The sequence below is a fragment of the Dasypus novemcinctus genome, chromosome 18 (assembly GCF_030445035.2).
Source record: "Dasypus novemcinctus isolate mDasNov1 chromosome 18, mDasNov1.1.hap2, whole genome shotgun sequence".
Classification (NCBI taxonomy): domain Eukaryota; kingdom Metazoa; phylum Chordata; class Mammalia; order Cingulata; family Dasypodidae; genus Dasypus; species Dasypus novemcinctus.
In genome coordinates, this window is record NC_080690.1 from 87,603,378 (window position 1) to 87,623,479 (window position 20,102).

The 20,102-nt window shown below is 48.4% G+C and overlaps 1 protein-coding gene and 1 pseudogene across 1 annotated transcript; both read left to right on the plus strand.

Annotated features, from left to right (window-relative positions):
* The first annotated feature begins 198 nt into the window (after positions 1-198).
* On the plus strand, positions 199-2,220 carry RNF225 (ring finger protein 225). Its single transcript, XM_004483240.3, has one exon. It carries the CDS (start codon positions 199-201, stop codon positions 1,171-1,173), a length of 975 nt encoding a protein of 324 aa, XP_004483297.1. The 3' UTR covers positions 1,174-2,220.
* A 3,437-nt stretch (positions 2,221-5,657) lies between these two features.
* Positions 5,658-7,480, plus strand: LOC131274225 (prefoldin subunit 5 pseudogene; annotated as a pseudogene).
* The last annotated feature ends 12,622 nt before the right edge of the window (positions 7,481-20,102 follow it).

Genomic DNA, 20,102 nt, shown 5'->3' on the forward strand with positions numbered 1-20,102 from the left:
CCCCAGCCCCTCCCTAGTCTTGGTCCTCAAGTCCAGATCTCCCCTTCCCCTCCCCATCTCCGCTATAGCCCCTACCCCCTTGGCAGCCAGCCCTGCCCGAGTCCCCATGCGACCCCCGGTGCCAGACGCCGGCTCTGCCCAGTACCATTCCCTTCTGCGGCCTCCTCCCTGCCTGACTGCGTCTCCCCGCAGGTCCCGATGCCCTGCCCTCGGCCGCCCTGGCTCCACCGTCCCCGGCCCCCCCAGGGCTCCGGCCACAGCTCTCCGGGTTCGCTCTCTGCGCCCCGCTCCCCAGGCAGTGGGGAGGACGATGAGGAGGAGGAGGGCGACGGCAGCCCGGGCTCAGGCCCCATTCTGTCCCCCGCGTCCCCAGTGGAGTGCCTCATCTGTGTGTCGCCCTTCGACGGCGTCTTCAAGCTGCCCAAGCGCCTGGACTGCGGCCACGTCTTCTGCCTCGAGTGCCTGGCACGCCTGTCGCTGGCCACGGCGGGCGGCGGCGACGCGGTGGCCTGCCCGGTGTGCCGCGCGCCCACGCGCCTGGCCCCGCGCCGCGGGCTGCCCGCGCTGCCCACGCAGCCCGGCCTGCTGCCCCGCGACGCGCGCGCGCCCCTGACGCGCCAGGGCTCCGTGCGCTTCGACCGCCGCCGCGGGCTGCTCTACCTGCGGCCGCCGCCCGGCCCGCGCAAGGCCCGCGCCCCGCGCCCGCCGCCGCCGCCGCCGCTGCGCCTCGGCCGCCCGCTGTCGCGCCGCCTGACGCTGGCCAGCCCGGCCTGGGCCTTCAACGCGGCCGTGGCGCTGGCCGTGCTGGTGGCCGCGGGCCTCGTGGTCTCGGGCGTCTACATCTTCTTCCTCATCCCGCACGCCGCCTCGTCCGCCCAGGCACGGCCGCAGCTTGTGGCGCTCGCCCCGGCGCCCGGCTTCTGGTTCCCGCCGCGGCCCACGCCCGGGGCACCCTGGACCCACGCCTGGACGCCGGGCTCCGCGCGCCCCGACCTAGAGGACGCCTGGTCAGGGGCGGCGGAGGACGCTCGGGACCCCGAGGGAGACCCGGAGAGCCCGGCAGAGACTGAGAGGGGACTGGACTGGGGTTTGGACCACACGTGGGGGTCAGCGGCTGGCCCCAGGGGGTTCCCCCGGGCGCAGGGCGGGAGGCGACGGTGGAGGGCCGAATAAACAGGTGCCTGGGGGCCTGGGCGTCACCTCTCCCCTCCCCCTCGCGGTCCCCTTCCACCAACCTCAGCTCCCTCACCTCACCTTCGCACCTGTCCTCCCCACTGGGACCTTGGGGACCCCTCACCCGGGCCGCCGTGGGTCCCACAGGAGCGCTAGCACCGCGGTCCTAGCACGGATTCATGGGACGGCAGTCCTGACTGATAGTCTGAGCAGGGTCGTGCTGGGGGCACCCCCAGTTAGGGCTGCTGCAGAGCCCTGGGGCAGTGTCCACTGGTAGCAGGGTTGGAGGTTCTGGCCTTGGTCTCACCACCGTGGCTGCGGGGAGCCTCCCCTTTGGAGCGGGGCACGGCTGCTCTTCCTGCAACCACTCTCCACAGCCTCTGCCCTGTTGGCTCTATGTCCTGCCCTGCTGCCGGCGGGCTGGACCTGGCTGGGACCCAGCCATCCCCACGCTGATCCCAGGTGGACAGTCACCACTGTGCACACCTGTATGGCTGGGGTGGCCAGACAGGGCAGGAATCTCAAAGGCTCCTGCCCCATCCTGAGGCCCACTCCCCTCCTGAAACCTTGACTTCCCCCACAGGTCATGGCCTCTGGGATCCCCTCAGTACGCTGGGCCATAGCTGCGGTCCCCACAGCTCAGAATGGCCAAGGGCGCCCGAGAGGCCAGACAGCGGATGCGATGTGGGGGTGGCGGTTCCTGAACCACTGCCCCTCCCCCCAGCCACCAGAGCCGTCGTCCCTATAACTCCACTCATAAACTTCCTGGGGCCAGCTCCTGCACCTCCTCCTCTAGGCCTCCCCACAGCCCCTCCCCACCATCCCCTCCAGCTGTCCCCTAGCTGAGGCCTGGTGGTCCTCCCCATGGACAGCAGCCTGCATCCTTGTCTTCTTCCTAGAAACCTTTCCAGGTTAGTCAGAGTGGGGTAGACGGCAACTGCCCTCTGTACAGGCTGGACCCAATCCCCCATCTCCCCACAGGCCCTGGAGCTCACCTCACCTAGGGTCGGGGCACTGTGTGTTGGGGAGGAGCACCCAGGAGAGAAACATGACTCCTCCAGGGTTGGAGGCTTCTGTCCAGTTTGTTTACCTGTGTGTCCTCTGTGTCCAGCATACAGTGGTTGCTTATGGGAATCTGGGGAGTGACTGATAGGCAGTCTGGGAATGCCCGGGGCCCTGCGAGGCTCCCTGGGCTTCCAGCCTCCCTGGGCCCAGGCATGTCTGCAGAGCAAGGTCTGTTGTGAGTTACTGCTGAAAAGGTGGAAAGCCAGAGGAGGAACGTCAGGGTGCGGAGAGTGGCTTCCCAGACCAGTTCTAGGCCCGCATCACCCACAGGGCTCAAACCATCACACTGGGTCATTGGATGGTCAGCCCAGCTTCACCGGAGGAGAGGGGAAGGGTGGGCAGCCTGTAATCATTTCCCAACTTGGTGGCTTGAAACTCAAATTTATTTTCTCACTTAAGACCAGAAGTCCAAAATAATCTCACTGAGCTAGATTCCAGGTGTTGACAGGAGGCTGCAAAATCCTGGCGGCAGAACTGGCCTTGGCTTCTCCAGTGCCAGGGGCTTCCTTCCTCCACCTTTAAAGCCAGCAAGTAGCTTCTTCGAATCTGTCTCAGATTCCCCGGCCTCCCTCTTTCTCTTATAATAGGACCCCCTTGATTTATTGTGCCAGCACAGTCCCCCCAGCTCAAGACCCTTAATTGAACCATTTTGCCATATAACGCGACACCCGCAGGTTCCAAGATTAGGACCTGGCTCTCTTCGGAGGGCCTCCTCCAGGCTGGGGTAGGTTTCGTGGAGTGGACTTGGCTTAGACGGGCTCTGATATGACGTCAGGAAGGAGCCCCTGACTGATGAGCAGGAGAAGATGCGGCCTGCTTGGGGGTGGTCAGAGAAGGCTGCCCAGAGTAGGGACCTCAGGCCTGGATTCTCAAGGACACTAGGAGAAATGGCAGCTGACATCGAAGCTGGGGCAGAGCCTGCACAAGGGGGACTTGGGGCCGCGAGGCCGTGGCTGGGGGCAGTGGCTGGGCCTGCTTCCCTCCCACCCTGCCCTAACCAGCTTCAGGCCCCTCCCCGCCTTCCCCCTCCCCCATCCCAGACATCAGGCTTTTCAACCCTCTCACCCAGGAGCCCGTAAAACGAGGCTGATGACAGAGCCATGGAGCCGGGAGCGCGCCTGCCCGCCCAGTGTCCCTGACCAGCACGGCTGCCCCGAGACCACCCAGGCCCAGACCACGGCGGACTCCTCCCCGCCTGCCCACAGGTCTCCGTGGCCACGGGGCCCCATCTCCTCCTCCCCGGGTCCCGGAGCTGTGCCCTCCCTCTGCCCACCCCTGCTGTGCTGGAAGCCCCCTGCCCCTGGCCTCTGTGCCGGCGAACGGCGCCCTGGGGGCAGCCAGCTCCAGGGTGGCACGGTGTCCAGGACCCAGGGCTCCTGCCTGTCCCTGTCTGCCGGGAAATTCCGGGGTGCTCCGGACGAGATGGGAGGGAGCCCGCATGGAAGGTGACGTCAGAGAGGGGCTGGAAGCCGACCCCGTGCGCCGACTGCATTGCCCCCGGCCCCACGCCCGCGGGCCCCAGGGCCCCCAGCCCTCCCTGGGCGCGGTCCCCGCCTCCTCGCCGGTCCTGCGGGGGCCCTCGCCTGCCTCCCCTCAGGGGGTGGGAGACCCTGGCCAGGGGAACCGTCCTTCGGCCGGAGGGCCAGGGAGCAGGGGAGCCCGCGCTGGGCGGCGGCGCGCGGGCCGACAGACGCGCACCGCGGGGCGGCCAGAGCGCGTCTGCTGCGGCTACAGCACCTGGGCCCGCCCCCGGCCGCAGGCCTGGCGGGAGGAGCCGGGAGGGCGCTTGCGGCTCGCGGCCAATCAGAACCTCAGCCGTCGTTGCTATCGCGACGGGGCGGGGCTGCGCGCGCAGCGCGTCCGGACGCCGCGGGCGGGGCCCAGCGGGAGCGCGCTGGGCCGGGGGCCGGTTGGGGGGCGGCCTGGCGTTGCTATGGCGACCGCAGGGCTTGGGGCCCGCGCGAGAGCGTTGGGAACCTGCGCGCGGCGCGTGGCGGGAGGGGCCGTGGGGTCGGCGGGCCGCGGAGGGATCCCGGGGGAGGAAGCCGCCTACCGCCGTGCTGAGGCGGTGCGCGCGTGAGGAACGGGCGCGCCTTCTCCCGCCGAGCCCTGCAGGCCTGCCGCGCCGGCTCACGTTGCGGAGGGGACAGGGCACCTGGGGTAGATCGTAGAGTCCGAATACGTTTTAAGACGGTGGGTTCCATAGTTAAGAGTGAAGTGCCGCAAGGAGCCGCGGATGCAGGCCGGAGGTGGTGGGGGAAGGGCAGTGTTCAGTTGAGCCTCTGCTCTTCCCGTGTGGTGAGCTCAGACAGGCTTTTCCTGAAGCTTAACCCACCTGCAGACCTGAGAAGGGTCCTTTTGTCCCAGCGTGGTCCTGGCAGAACTGGGAGGCTCCCCCAGGCCTGTTTGCCCCTGAAACGGGGAGCTTCCTCTGCCTGAGCAGCCTCCACAGAGCCTGTACTGGTCTGGGGCCTGAGGGGTTAGGAGCTTTGGGCCTCGCTGGCTTTGTGCAGGCTTTGCTCCCTGATTTCAGGTACAGGCCATAGTAGGGACGCAGATCTCAGCTCCATTTTGAGGAGTCACCAAGTGGTCCCAGTGGGCTGGCAACCTTGTGGACCCGACATCTGTCCACGTGTCCTGTGGGCCTGCTCCATCTCCATCCCAAGCCAGTATTTCATTGCATATGTCATTAACTCACTCAGCAGGCACCCACGACGTCTGGACTAGGTGCTGAGGTTCAGGCAGTGAACACGATGGACATACATATCCCTGTTCCCATTACTCCTGGAGCTCATGGGGGAGGTGGACAGCATACAGCCAAAACAAGGCACTAAATGGTATTATTTTAGTGCTCTGAGGAAGACAGAGTCAGGTGACAGACTCACAGGGGCCCAGCTTAGATCATGGGGTCAGCCAGCAGGAATAAAGATACCCAAATGGCAGGAGGAGCGAGGCACGCATTGAACCCCTGGCTGCCTTGCAGGGCTTGGCTAACGGCTTCCTGCCAGCTGCTGACCCGTAACTGGGAGGGTGCCCTGGCAATCTTCCATTCATGCAGTGCCTGGCTTGGTGGCACTGCAGCTGCTGTGCAAGGTCACCTCCACCTTCTCTCTCCAGCAAATTCTTTTTTTTTTTTTAAAGATTTATTTATTTATTTAATTCCCCCCCTCCCCCGGTTGTCTGTTCTCTGTGTCTATTTGCTGTGTCTTGTTTCTTTGTCCGCTTCTGTTGTCATCAGCGCCACCATTCCTGGGCAGGCTGCACTTTCTTTTGCACTGGGCGGCTCTCCTTACAGGGCGCACTCCTTGTGCGTGGGGCTCCCCTACGCGGGGGACACCCCTGCGTGGCAGGACATTCCTTGCGCGCATCAGCACTGTGCGTGGACCAGCTCCACACGGATCAAGGAGGCCCGGGGTTTGAACCGCGGACCTCCCATGTGGTAGACGGACGCCCTAACCACTGGGCCAAGCCCGCTTCCCTCCAGCAAATTCTTTTTGTCTACTTTTGCTTTATGTATGGCTTCTGCTGAGCACTGTTTAAATACTTCAACTCTGTAACTTTATTTATTTATTTATTTATTTCTACCCCCACTCTCTGCCCCATGATCTGCTCTCTGTGTCCACTCACTGTGTTTTCTTCTGTGTCTGTCTTCTCCTTAGGCGGCACTGGGAACTGATCCTGGGACCTTCTGCAGTGGGAGAGAGGTGCTCAATCTCTTGCACCACCTCAGCTCCTTGATCTGCTGTGTCTCTTGTCTCGTCTCTGTGTCTCTTTTTGTTGCATCATCTGGCTCCACTCGTGCCAGAACTCCTGTGTGGGCCAGCACTCTGCATGGGCCAGCTTGCTGTGCAGGCCAGCTTGCCTTTACCAGGAAGCCCCAGGAATCAAACCCTGGACCTCCCATATGGGAGACGGGAGCCCAGTTGCTTGAGCCACATCTGCTTCTCTTTGTAACTTCTTAATCAGGAATTAGCAGTCTTTTTCTGGGAAGGATCAGAAAGTAAATTCTTTCATCCTTATGGCTGTGCAATCTTTGTCATGACTACCCAATTCTACTTTTTTTTTTTTTAATCACAAAAGCAGCCATAGATAGAGTGTAAATGAATAGGTGTGGCTGTGTTCTAATAAAGCAAAAAAACTTTATGGTCACTGAAATTTGAATTTCATAAAATTTTCACATGCCATGAAATAGTATTCCTCTTTTGATTTTTTTCCATCATTAAAAAAAAAAAAAGTTAAAAGGTGTTGCTGACTTCCAGTTCACCAAGATGCTTCAGGGTGCCATGACCCCCACAGAATCTTTGAACAACTAGCAAAAACTGCTAGAGTCATCTTCCTTAAAACTCCAGAAAACAGTTAAAGGATTGCAGTAACTGGATGAGTGACAAATCAAGAAAAGGCAGTTTTACAACCCAGGTGTCCATCAAGTGATGAATGGATAAAGAAACTGTGGTATATTCACAGGATGGAATATTATGTCGCTGTAAGAAGAAATAAAGTTGTAAATAGTCCTTATTACCATCATGGCGCAATCCATTAACATCACAGAGTTGATCCTGCTGCAACTAGAAATGCTCAAGAATCAGCTGGACCAGGAATTGGAGTTTCTATCTACGTTCTTTGTCCAGCTCAAGATGGTACTGAGTATGTGGAAGCCAAGGACTGTCTGAATGTGCTCAATAAGAGCAATGAGGGGAAAAATTACTCATTCCATTAACTAGTTCTGTGTCTGTCCCTGGGAAGCTACATGGCATGGAACATGTGCTCCTGGAAGTGGGAACTGGCTACGATGGAGAGAAGATAGCTGAGGATGTGAAGGACTTCTTCAGGAGGAAGAGAGGTGTCCTCACCAAGCAGATGGAGAAAATCCAACCAGCTCTGCAGAAGCATGTCATGAAACAGGTTGTTGTGGAGATGATGAGCCAAAAGGTTCAGCTTCTCATAGCCCGGGAGCAATGCAGGTTACTGCCAAGGCCTGAACCTGTTGCAGAAATGGGGCAGAGGGTACCCTGCTTCAGGGAACTGTGACTTCGTGTGTGTGGCTTTCTGCTGTGGGAAAGAGAAAGGTCTTGTGTTTAATGTTAATAAATGTGCCAGCTGGGCAACAAACAAACAAACATGGATGAACCTGGAGGACATAATGTTGAGCAAAGCAAGACAGGCATAAAAGGACAAAAATTGTATGATTGTGTTACTGTGAACCAAATATATTGTGTAATATATTGTGTGATTCAAAAAAACATGTATCAAGTACATTTAACTGAGAAATGTATGTTTTTATTTAACTCATTTTCTTTTTATTTTCAATTATTAAATATACAAAATAAAGTTAAATAAAAAAACAAAATGAAAAGGCATTTTTAAAAATAGTAGGAGAAATGTACAGGAGGTGGGCAAGATGGCTTCTGAGTAAGTACATTGTCATCATCTCTCTTACGAAAGACTGACTGTGTGGTGACAGAGTCCTACCGCAGACTATTTCAGGAACATGCAGGGCAGGAGGTGTCTGGACATGGATCTGGCGAGACTGCAGCAGAATTGGTGTTTGCTCAAGGTAGAACTGCGGGTTTCTAACACTGAACTCGGGAGCCATGGGAGGGTAAATCCTTCTCCATAGGGCTAAGAGCTGCGGCGGTCACTGAGAACTGCCGGTCATAGGATGGAGTTTCCAAGCCCCATGTTTCCCAAATGTGTGAACCCCAAGCCTGTGTCCCCTGAACACCTGCAGCCCATGTTTCACAGACCTACATACCCCGAATCCACATTCTTCTGGACCTCTGTTTCCCAAGCCCAACACTCCCGGAAATCTGGCATTGCCTTACCCCTCCAGGCACAGACTAACTCTGGGAGTGGGAGAGTTTAGGTGGGAGGTGCAGAGGGGTCAAGGAGTGCAGGTTCAATTTTCTGGTCCCCCCCTTTTATTGAGTTTGGAGGAGCATGTTAACTGACTTGGAGAGAGCCTAGGAAGAGAGAAGAGGTGAATCTGGTGAGAGAGCCCAAATTACCTAAATGCCCTGGGATAGGAAACTTGGTCTGGGAGAAGGTAGAGTCAGAAAATTAACCAGCCCCCTTGTAGCACACCTAAGGGAGAGGGATAGTAGGATGTGCTTTACAGGCTTCCAATAGCATATTTAGGGTTCCTGGCAAGGGGTGGGTGCTCGCTCAAGAAAATAAGAGTCATTATTTTCTCAGGTGAGTTGGTTCACCAGGGGCCCATTTGAATTTCCTACAGGAGCCCTCACACAGCCTTTCTGCTGCCTTGGGAGAGAGGGAAGTGAGTAAGGGAGAAAGGAGGAAGGTCAGACTCCTAAGCAGTTTATTCAATTACAAAGAGGATTCTTTGTCTGAGGCCTTGTCTGGTCTTTTTTGTTGCTTTGTTTTCTTGTTTTTTCATCCTCTTTCCCCCCTCCCCCCCACTGCCCTTTTTCTCTTTTTCTTTTTTCTCCCTTCTCTTTTTCTTGCTCTGCTTTTTCTTCTTCTCTCTTTCTCCTTTTTTCCCCTTTTTTCTTTTTTTATATTAGTGCTGCAGGCAACATTTCTTACTTGCTGTGCTTCTTCATCTTCGATTTTCCCTTTTCTGTGTGTACTGATTTTGGCTACCAATGCTATCCACTTTCCTTTACATCATTCTCTACTCCACCATTTATTGTTTCTCTTACATTCCACCTCTCTCTGTTTAGCCTCCAGTATTTCTGACTTTTTATCTCTAATACCTCTAATCTGTTTTCTATCATTTATTCACTCTTCATATTATTGTTCTCTTTTCTTTTTCCCTCTCTTCTGCCCACATTGACCTTTTAATTAATAGTATATTCCTCCCCATATTCAGTTTAATATCTCATTATAGGTACTCCGCTTTTTTACTGTTATAACCATACACAACTTCCATGAGTTCTATATCCATTCTCCTAGATCTCACATGGTTCTCTTGCTAACATTCACTATGAATCCTACTATTATATTTTTCTTTTCTTAGCCCTTTTGCTTTCTCTGGACCTAATATTTTCCTTCAAGAGAACTTAGCCAACAACAAGGAAATAGAATAAGATGAAAAAAGTGACAAAGAGAAGAATAACATGCACACAAAAACAACTAATTAACCCCCAAGACTAGAATAAGAAGATGATCAACAGAATAAACCCAACAAGATAAAATGATGACCAGACAGCAACAAAAAACTACAGATTGTACCAATAATCAGGAAAACATAGCCAATACAATGAACAAACTAAAAACCAGGAAGAGAAGTGGGACATCAAACAAGTAATTAAAGTGCTCAAAACAGGGGAAATGGACTTTGGCCCAGTGGTTAGGGCGTCCGTCTACCACATGGGAGGTCCGCGGTTCAAACCCCGGGCCTCCTTGACCCGTGTGGAGCTGGCCATGCACAGTGCTGATGCGCGCAAGGAGTGCCGTGCCACGCAAAGGTGTCCCCCGCGTGGGGGAGCCCCACACGCAAGAGTGCGCCCGTGAGGAGAGCCGCCCAGCATGAAAAGAAAGAGCAGCCTGCCCAGGAATGGTGCCGCCCACACTTCCTGTGCCGCTGACGACAACAGAAGCGGACAAAGAAACAAGATGCAGCAAATGGACACCAAGAACAGACAACCAGGGGAGGGGGGGAAATTAAATAAATAAATAAATCTTTAAAAAAAAAATTAAAAAAAAAAGTGCTCAAAATATGTATCATGGACCAATTCAATGAAGGGAAGGAAGAGATTAAGCATATTAAGAAAATACTTGGGAAGCATACATGGCCCAATGGATAGGGCATCTGCCTACCACATGGGAGGTCCAGGGTTCAAACCCCAGGCCTTCTTGACCCGTGTAGAGCTGGCCCATGCACAGTGCTGATGCGCGCAAGGAGTTCCGTGCCATGCAGGGGTGACCCCGTGTAGGGGAGCCCCATGCACAAGGAGTGTGCCCTGTAGGGAGGGCCACCCAGCATGAAAGAAAGTGTGGCCTGCCTGAGAATGGCACTGCACACACGGAGAGGTGACACAACAAGATGATACAATAAAAAGAAACACAGATTCCCAGTGCTGCTGATAAGGATAGAAGCGGTCACAGAGGAACACACAGTGAATGGGCACAGAGAGCAGGCAACTGGGGGGGGGGGAGGGGAGAGAAATAAATAAAAAATAACTTAAAAAAAAAGAAAACACTTGGAGAGCATACAGAAGAAATTGTGATCATGCACAAAAAGATCACAGAGATGATGGGGATCAAAAGCACAATCCAAGAAATAAAAAATACACTCTCAGCAAATAACAGCAGATTTGAAGGGGCAGAGGAAAGAATTAGTGATGTGGAAGACAGTACATCTGAAATCAAACAGATGGTAGAATTAATTGATAAAAAGATAGAAAAAAATCCAGCAGGGACTTAGGGACCTGAATGACAATGCAAAACACACAAACATATGCATTATATGCATCCCAGAAGGTGAAGAGAAGGGAAAGGGGGCAGAAGGGGTGTTGGAGGAAATAATGGCTGAAAACTTCCAAAACCAATTGAGGGAGATGCATGTACATGTCCAGGAAACTCAATGCACCCCAAACTGCATAAATCCCAACAGGCCTATCCCAAGACACACACTTGTCAAATTATCCAATACACAGGACAAAGAGAAAATACTAAAAGCAGCAAGAGAAAAGAGAACCATCACATACAAGGAAGGCTCCATAAGATTAAGTGCTGATCTCTCATCTAAAACCATGGAGGCAAGAAGGCAGTGGTATGACATAGTCAAGGTACTAAAAGAAAGGAATTTCCAACCAAGAATACTCTATCCAGCAAAGCTAGCATTCAAAAATGATGGAGAGTTCAAAATATTCACAGATAAACAGAAACTAAGAGAGTATGCCAACAAGAATCCTGCCCTTCAAGAAATACTAAAGGGAGTTCTGCAGGAGGAAAGAAAAAAACAGGAGAGACAGAGTTGGAGGAAAGTGTATGAACAACTAAAACTACAAAAAGAGAAAAAAAATCAAACAACACAAGACAAACACAAATCCAAAGAAAGCATGTCTAATATAAATAATTGCTTAAAAATAACACTAAATGTCAAGGGATTAAATTCACCTGTTAAGAGACACAGATTGGAAGATTGGATAAGGAAATATGACCCATCTATATGTTGTCTATAAGAAACTCATCTTAGACCCAGGGATTCAAGGAGGTTGAAAGTGAATGGCTGGAAAACAATCTTACAGGCAAACAATAACCAAAAAAGGGCAGGTGTAGCTATATTAATGTCAGAAAAAAAATAGACTTTAAATGCAAAACTGTTGTGAGAGACAAAGATGGACACTACATATTAGTGAAAGGGATAATCTTTCAAGAAGAACAAACAATCATAAATATTTATGCCCCTAACAAGGGTGCCTCCAAGAATGTGAAGCAAACATTGGAGAATCTAAGTGAAGGAATAGATGCTTCTACAGTTATAGTGGGGGAACTTAACACACCACTATTGCCATTGGACAGAATATCTCAAAAGAAAATCAATAAAGAAACAAAGACTGAACAATATATTAGATGATCTGACATATACAGAACATTACACCCAAATACAGCAGGATATACATTTTTCTCAAGTGCACATAGATCATTCTCCAAGATAGAGCATATGCTACTCCACAAAGAAAGTCTCAATGAATTCAGAAAAATCAAAATCATACAAAATAATTTCTCTAACCATAGTGGAGTGAAGCTGCAAGGGCCAGAGGCCCAGATTTGGCACCAAGATATGGAAGTTAAACAACAAACTCTTAAAAAAAACAGTGGGTCCAGGAGGAAATCTCAACAGAAATCAATAACTACTTTGAAACTAATGAAAATTATAACACAACATATAAAACTAATGGGATGCAGCAAAAGCTGTACCGAGAGGGAAATTCAAAGGCATAAATTCATACATCAAAAAAGAAGAAAGAGCTAAAATTGAAGAACCAACTGAACAATTGGAGGAATTAGTAATAAAACAACAAACTAACCCCAAAGAAAGACAAAAGAAAGAACAAAGATCAGAGCAGAACTAAATGAAATAGAAAATAGGAAAGCACTAAAAAAAATAAAACAAAGGCTGGTTCTTTGAGAAGATCAATAAAATTGACAAACCCTTTGCTAGACTAACAAAGAAAAAAAAAAAGAGAAGATGCAAATACACAAAATAAGAAATGAGAAGGGTGATATCACCACTGACCCCACTGAAATAAAGACTATCATAAGAGGATACTTTGGAAAACTATATTCCAGCAAGAAAGACAATTAAGAGAAAATGGACAAATTCCTAGAAGCACATAAGCAACCTACATTGACAAAAGAAGATATCAATGATTTCAACAAACCAATCACAAGTAAAGAGACAGAATCAGTCATTAAAAATCTCCCAACTAAGACGAGCCCTGGGGCAGATGGCTTCACAGGTGAATTCTACCAAACATTCTGGAAAGAAATAACACAAATTTCACTTAAACTCTTCCAAAAAATTGAAATAGAAGGAACATTGCCTAATTCATTTTATGATGCCAACATTACCCTAATACCAAAGCCAAACAAAGTCACCACAAAAAAGGAAAATTACAGACCAATCTCTCTAATGAACCTAGATGTGAAAATCCTCAATAAAATACTTGCTAAACATATTCAACAACACATTAAATAAATTATACACCGTGAACAAGTGGGCTTCATTCCTGGTATGCAAGGATGGTTCAACATAAGGAAATCAATCAATGTAATACACCATATAAATAGATTGAAGGGAAAAAATCACATGATCATATCTATAGATGCAGAAAAAGCATTTGACAAAATACAGCACCCTTTCTTGATAAAAACACTGCAAAAGATAGGAATAGAAGGAAACTTAGTGAACATAATAAAGGGTATATATGAAAAACCCACAGCTAACATCTTTTACAAGGGTGAAATCCTAAAATCTTTCCCTCTGAGATCAGGAACAAGACAAGGATGCCCACTATCACCCCTTCTATTTAACATTGTGTTAGAAGTACTTGCTCAAGCACTGAGTCAAGACCCAGACATAACAGGTATCCAAATAGGAAAAGAAGTAAAAACTTCACTAATTTGCAGATGACACGATCCTATACATAGAAAGCCCTGAGAAGTCTACAACAAAGCTTCTAGAACTTACAAATGAGTTCAGTAAAGTCACAGAGTATAAGATAAATGCACAAAAATCAGTAGCATTTCTGTACACCAATGATGAGCAATCTGAGGAGGAAATCAAGAAACAAATACCATTTAAATAGTAAATTTAAAAAATCAAATACCTAGGAATAAATTTAACCAAAGATGTAAAGGACTTATACACAGAAAACTGCACCAAACTGTTCAAGGAAATCAAAGAAGAGTTAAACAAATGGAAGAATGTTCCCTGTTAATGGATAGGAAGACTAAATATTATTAAGATGTCTATCCTACCAAAAGTGATCTACACATTCAATGCTATTCCAATAAAAATCAACACAGCATTTTTAAAATAAACTAGAAAAACTAACTATGAAATTATTTGGAAAGGAAAGAGGCCCCGAGTAGCCAAAGACATATTGAAAAAGAAAAATGAAACTAGAGAAATCACACTACCAGACTTCAAAACATACTACAAAGCTACAGTAGTGAAAATGGCATGGTATTGGCACAAGGATAGTCACACAGACCAATGGAACCAAATTGAGAGTTCTGATATAGATTCTCATATATACAGTCATCTGATATTCAACAAAGCCACCAAGCCCACTCAACTGGGAGAGAATGGCCTCTTCAACAAATGGTGTCTAGAGAATTGGATATCCATATACGAAAGAAGGAAAGAGGATTACCATCTCACACCTTATACAAAAATCAACTCAAGATGGATCAAAGATGGAAACAGACTTGGCCCAATAGATAGGGAGTCCGTCTACCACATGGGAGGTCCGCAGTTCAAATCCTGGGCCTCCTTGACCCATGTGGAGCTGGCCCACGTGCAGTGCTTATGCATGCATGGGTGTCTTCTGCATAGGGGAGCCCCACGCGCAAGGAGTGAGCCCTGAAAGGAGAGCCGCCCAGCATGAAAGAAAGTTCAGCCTGCCCAGGAATGCTGCCACACACATGGAGAGTTGATGCAGCAAGATGATGCAACAAAAAGAAACACAGATTACCATGCCACTGACAACCGATGCAAACAAAAGAACATGCAGCAAAATGGACACAGAGAACAGACAACTGGGGCACGAGGAGGGGGGAAGGGAAGAGAAATAAATAAAATAAATCTTAAAAAAAAGTCTAGTAAAAAAAAAAAAGATGGATCAAAGACCTAAATGTAAGAGCCAAGACCATAAAGACCTTGGAAAACAATGTAGGGAAGCTTCTACAGGAACTTGTAATAGGAAATGGCTTCATGAACTTCACACCTGAAGCACAAGCAGCAAAAGAACAAATAGATAAATAGGACTTCCTCAAAATTAAAGCCTTTTGCATCTCAAAGGAGTTTGTCATGAAAGTGAAAAGAGGCCTACACACAGATGGAATTCAGTGCCATGTCAGTCGGCCCTTCTTTGGAGCTGGTGTTTCTGTGTGATGGAGCTGGACTCAGATGTGATCTCTTTTCACGAGCTTTTCTTGTTACTTTACCAGAATTGTAGTTGGGGCTGGGGTTTAATATATACCCAGGGGATCTGAATCTCTGGACTGACCATATGATAGCCAGGCCCTGAGCCTCAACAGACTTCAGCTCCTACACTCTGGTTTATTGGACTTACCCCACTCAGCTAACATGGAGTTGAAGAAGGTCAACCACCACACCATGGAGCCAAGAGTGCCTACAACTGAAAGCAGGAGGACTGCACCCAGCATCCATGTAGAATCTAAGCCCCCTCTTGACATAGATGTGGAATGGACACAACCAAGCCAAGGTCCACAGGATGGAAGAATAGAATATGGATTAGAGTGGACTTACTGATATTCTATTCATGAACTATCATGATTAGTAATCGAAGAAAATGTGGCATTGGTGTGGAGAAAGTGGCCATGGTGGCTGCTGGGTGTGGGGAATGGGAGGAAGAGATGAGATATGGAGGCATTTTTGGGACTTGGAGTTGTCCTGGGTGGTGCTGCAGGGACAATTACTGGACATTGTAGGTCCTCCCATGGCCCACTGGATGGAACGTGGGAGAGTGTGGGCTATGATGTGGACCATTGACTATGAGGTGCAGTGATGCTCAGAGGTGTATTCACCAAATGCAATGAATGTGTCATGATGATGGAGGAGAATGTTGCTATGGGGGGAGTAGTGGGTTGAGGGGGGTGGGGGGTATATAGGAACCTCATATTTTTTTAATGTAATATTTTTAAAAAATGAATAAAGACAAAAAAATTTAAAAAAGAGGCCTACACAATGGGAGAAAATATTTGGTAACCATATATCTGATAAGAGACTTATATCCTGCATATATAAAGAACTTCTATATCTTGAAAATAAAAAGACAACCCATTTAAAAAAATGGGAAAAATATTTGAACAGATGCTTCTCCAAAGAAGAAGTACAAATGGCTAAAAAGCACTGAAAAAAATGCTCAAAATCACTAGCTATTAGGGAAATGCAAATCAAAACTACAATGAGATACCATCTTACTTCCATAAGACTGGCAGCTATCAAAAAAACAGAAGACTACAAGTGCTGGAGAGGATGTGGAGGAATGGGAACACTCATCCACTGCTTGTGGGAATGCAGAAGGATCCAGACATTCTGGAGGACTGTTTGGCAGTTTCTCAAAAAGTTAGCTCTAGATTTACCATATGGCCAGCAATTCCACTGCTGGGCATATACCCAGAAGATCTGAAAATAAGGACCCAAACTGATATATGTACACACAATGTTCATAGCAGCATTATACACTATTGCCAAAAGTTGGAATCAACCCAAATGCCCATCAATGGATGATGGATAAATAAAATGTGATGTATACATACAGTGATACAATGGAATACTACTTCACTGTAAGAAGGAGTGCAGTACAAACACATGCAACAACATGGATGAATCTTGTGGACCTTATGCTGAGTGAAGCAAGCCAGGCATTGACGGACAAATACAGCATGACCTCTCTGATGAAACAAGCAAACCAAGCTGTCTCAGAGAGCTAAAGACTGGAAGATAAGCTTAAAAGAATCTGGGGGGTGGTGGTGTGAGGAAGGATGCGAGCTGATACGTACATGGGTGGAGGTAAGTATTTGTACAGGAAAGGGATAAGATGGGGGCATAGGGATATCGTTGGGTGGGGCTTTGTGAGCTTAAGTTGGGCTAGGGTTGGGAGGATGGGTGAGATGACCCAAGGAATTGGGGGGAGGGCTGGGGGGAACCATTGAATATGGGAGAATGTCAGGTATATGTTTGAAAGTATACTGTTGAGAAAACTCTTTAGAAAATATAATAAGGAAGGATTACATGTTTAAGGTGCTTAAGGGGGGCATCTCGTACAGGGGCAAGCTTCTAGGGAGTATGTGAGTGCTAATTTTGTCATGATGTGTTATATCATTGGGTGGAGACCCATACAATGAGTGTGAAGATGTACCCACATCCTGGGGAGACCTGATGTTCCCAAAGAGAGGGAATTGTGTCTCTCGAGAGGATCACTGGCCCCCAATTAGTTAGGGCAGTCTAGTATGTCAAGCCCTCAGCACTGTTGGAGTATCTGAAAATCTGGTTCCTCAAGTAGTGAAGATAGAGTGTCACGGTGTGCCCTGAGGGGAGGGGGGGAGAGGTATAGCATGGATGGAAGGAGGGAACTGGGGGGCAATGGAAGTGCTCCACAAGATCATGGAATGATGGACATGTCAACTTACATCTAAAGTGTATAAAAGCCTATAAACTAAAATGTAAACTATAATGTAAAACATAAGGAAACTAAAAATTTAGAAATTTGCACAGTCTAAAATATAAACAATAATGTAAAACAAAATGGAACCATGTTTGATAGCTATGTTTCAAAATTTGTACATCAATTGCAGCAAATATAACATGTAAAGAGATCATTGCTGGGAAAAGGATTTGATGTTGTATATCTGGGAGTCCCCTCTATTGTGTATGTGAATTACTGTGATCTAAAACTTTTTTGAAGACAAAATTTAAAATTAGAAGAAAAAAAAAAGAAAGGATGTAGACACTGAGGAAGAAATGAAACTGCCTTGCCACTGTACATACAGGGCAACACCTATTACAGGGATGAAAGGCAAAACATTAGAAACAAAGCTTAATAATATTTTTCATTTTATTAATACACCAATTTATTCTTTTTTTTTTTTAGTATTTCTAAATTACTATGTATTCTATTTCTAAACTTTAAACCCATTGCTGTATTTCAATTTTCTGTTAATTGAATTTGGCAGTATATTAGGATTCATTGTTGAAGTTTTGGACCACAGAGAGGTTCAACTATGGCAGGGGAGGAACTCTGATGTGGGGTGTTATTGATGGGGGCACATGGGCGGGGGGGGGAGTTCTCCAGGGCATGTGTATAGGGAACATAAATATGTTAGGATATATGTTGGGTATTTTTATAGTAGTCAACTGAGGGAGTGCTGAGTTCCCACCCAGGGAACTCTGTCACATTCCCCAATGGAACAACAATAATCCCCCAAGTGCAACAGCAAAGATCAACAAGGAATGATGGTCCAATAATGAGCCCTTGATACTGGTGAGTATGCTTAGGAGCTGGTGTGCCTGAAATATGAACTAGGTCTAGAGCTGTAGAGTGCCTAAGAGTTACCTCTTGAGAGCCTCCATGTTGCTCAACTGTGGCCACTCTCTAAGCCAAACTCAGTATGTAAATGCATTACCTTCCCCCCAACGTGGGACATGACTCCTGGGGATGAGCCTCCCTAGCGCCAAGAAATTACTACCAGTCACTAACTGGAGAAGCAAATAGAAAGAGACCTCGAATAAAAGGGTCAACTCAGGCCAGTAGAATATCTCAGCCTACATGTTGGATCAAGTATTAAAAACTGCTCTTTGCCCTTATATAAAAGGCAGAAATGGCAAAGACAAATGAGCTGATATGGCTAAGAGTCTTCCAAAAAGAGTCTGGTGGTCATCAGAGGAGTCACACTTATGCACACCTCAGCAGGACCCCAGAAAAAGCCAAAGTAGATACAACCCTAGGTACTGGTTCTCCTGAAGTCTACAGAGATCCACAGGGTATATAATCATGGCAGATGGATTTGGAGCTTTGTGCGATGTCAGAGGGCCCTACTTTAGATTTTGTGCTTCTGAGTGTGATGGAGCTGAACTCAGATGTGACTTTTCTACACATGCCTTTTCTGTCACTTTTACTGAACCTGTGGTTGGTGCTAGGGATGGTCCATACTCAGGAGACTTGAATCTCTGGACTGCTCATGTGCCAGCTGAGCCCTGAGCCTCAGCAGAATGGCGACTCCTACTCTCTGGTTCATTGGTCTTACCCAAGTCAGCTAACAAGGAGGTGAAGATGGTCAACCACCACACCAGGGAATCAAGAATGCCTACAACTGTAAGCAGAGGAATTGCATCTATCATCTATGTGGGATCCAAGCCCCCTCTTCTTATAGAGGTGGAAGGGACATCACCATTCCAGGGTCCACAGAATGGAGGAGTAAAATATGGACTAGAGTGGACTTACTGATACTCTACTATAAAACTATTGTGATGAGTAATAGAAGAAATTTTAGCATCAAGGTGGAGAAAGTGGCCACAGTAGTTGCTGAGGGCAGGAAGAGAGTAGAAGAGATGTGATGTGGGGGAATTTTGGGGATTTTGAGTTGTCCTTAATGATATTACAGGGTCAGATGCTGGACCTTATATATTCTGCCATAACCCACTGAATGTACTGGAGGAGAGTGCAAACTACAGGGTGAACTATTTTCTGTGTAATGCCGCAGTGCCCCAAAAGTGTGTTCACTGAGTGCGATGAGTGTGCCGCAATGATGAGGGAGGTTGTTGGTGTGGGAGGTGTGTGGTGTGGGGGGCTGGGTGGTAAACAGGAACCTCATATTTTTTAGTGTACCTTTTTTTGTGATATATATATCTTTAAAAAATACAATTTACAAAAATGATGTGGTGGGGGGTGGGGAGTGGGTTATATGGGAACCTCTTATGTTTCTTGATTTTTATGTTTTTTTAATGTAACATTCCTTGTGATCTATTAACTTTAATTTTTAAAAAAGAAAAAATAGGGAGGCGGGGCAAGATGGTGGGTGAGTGAGTGCACCTTATAGTCTCTCCTGCACAGAAGTGGCTGGGCAGTGTTAGAAATTCTTCAGGACCAGGCCGTTTCAGGATTTTGCAGGGCAGGAGGTGTCTGGACATCGATTTGGTGGGACGGTAACAGAGAAGATTTGTGTAAAAGGTATTTTGAGGCTCTCTTACACGGAGTTAGGGGCTGCGCACAGGACGCTTCCCCCTGGGGTGGGCGGCACTGAGGCACCGGCACCACAGGGGTGATTCCTGGAGGCTCAGTGGTGCTGGGGAATTCATAAGCCCTGAGTGGGCTATTCAGGGGCTTGCAGGGCAGGAGGCTTTCGGAAACCGATTTTGTGAGACAGATGGAGTTTTTTGCGAGGCAGGGAATTTTGGATTTCTGACACAAATAAGAGTGCTTCCAGCTAGAGCCCCACCCCCTAGGCCTGGCTACTGATCTGCAGTGTCCTTAAATTGGCTGCAATATAGAGGCGCCCCTAACTGGCTGTTTTGGGGGCTTGCAGGGTGGGAGGTGTCCTGAAGTCGAATTGGTGATACAGCGACAGAAGAGACTCTAGTGAGAGGGGGAATTGTGGGTTTCTGACACATAGGTAAGAGTTTGTGAATGTGACCCCCCCCATAGGGC

What these genes read in the sequence shown, in the direction of transcription:
- RNF225 (XM_004483240.3), top strand. Translation starts at nt 199, where the DNA reads ATGCCCTGCCCTCGGCCGCCCTGGCTCCACCGTCCCCGGCCCCCCCAG.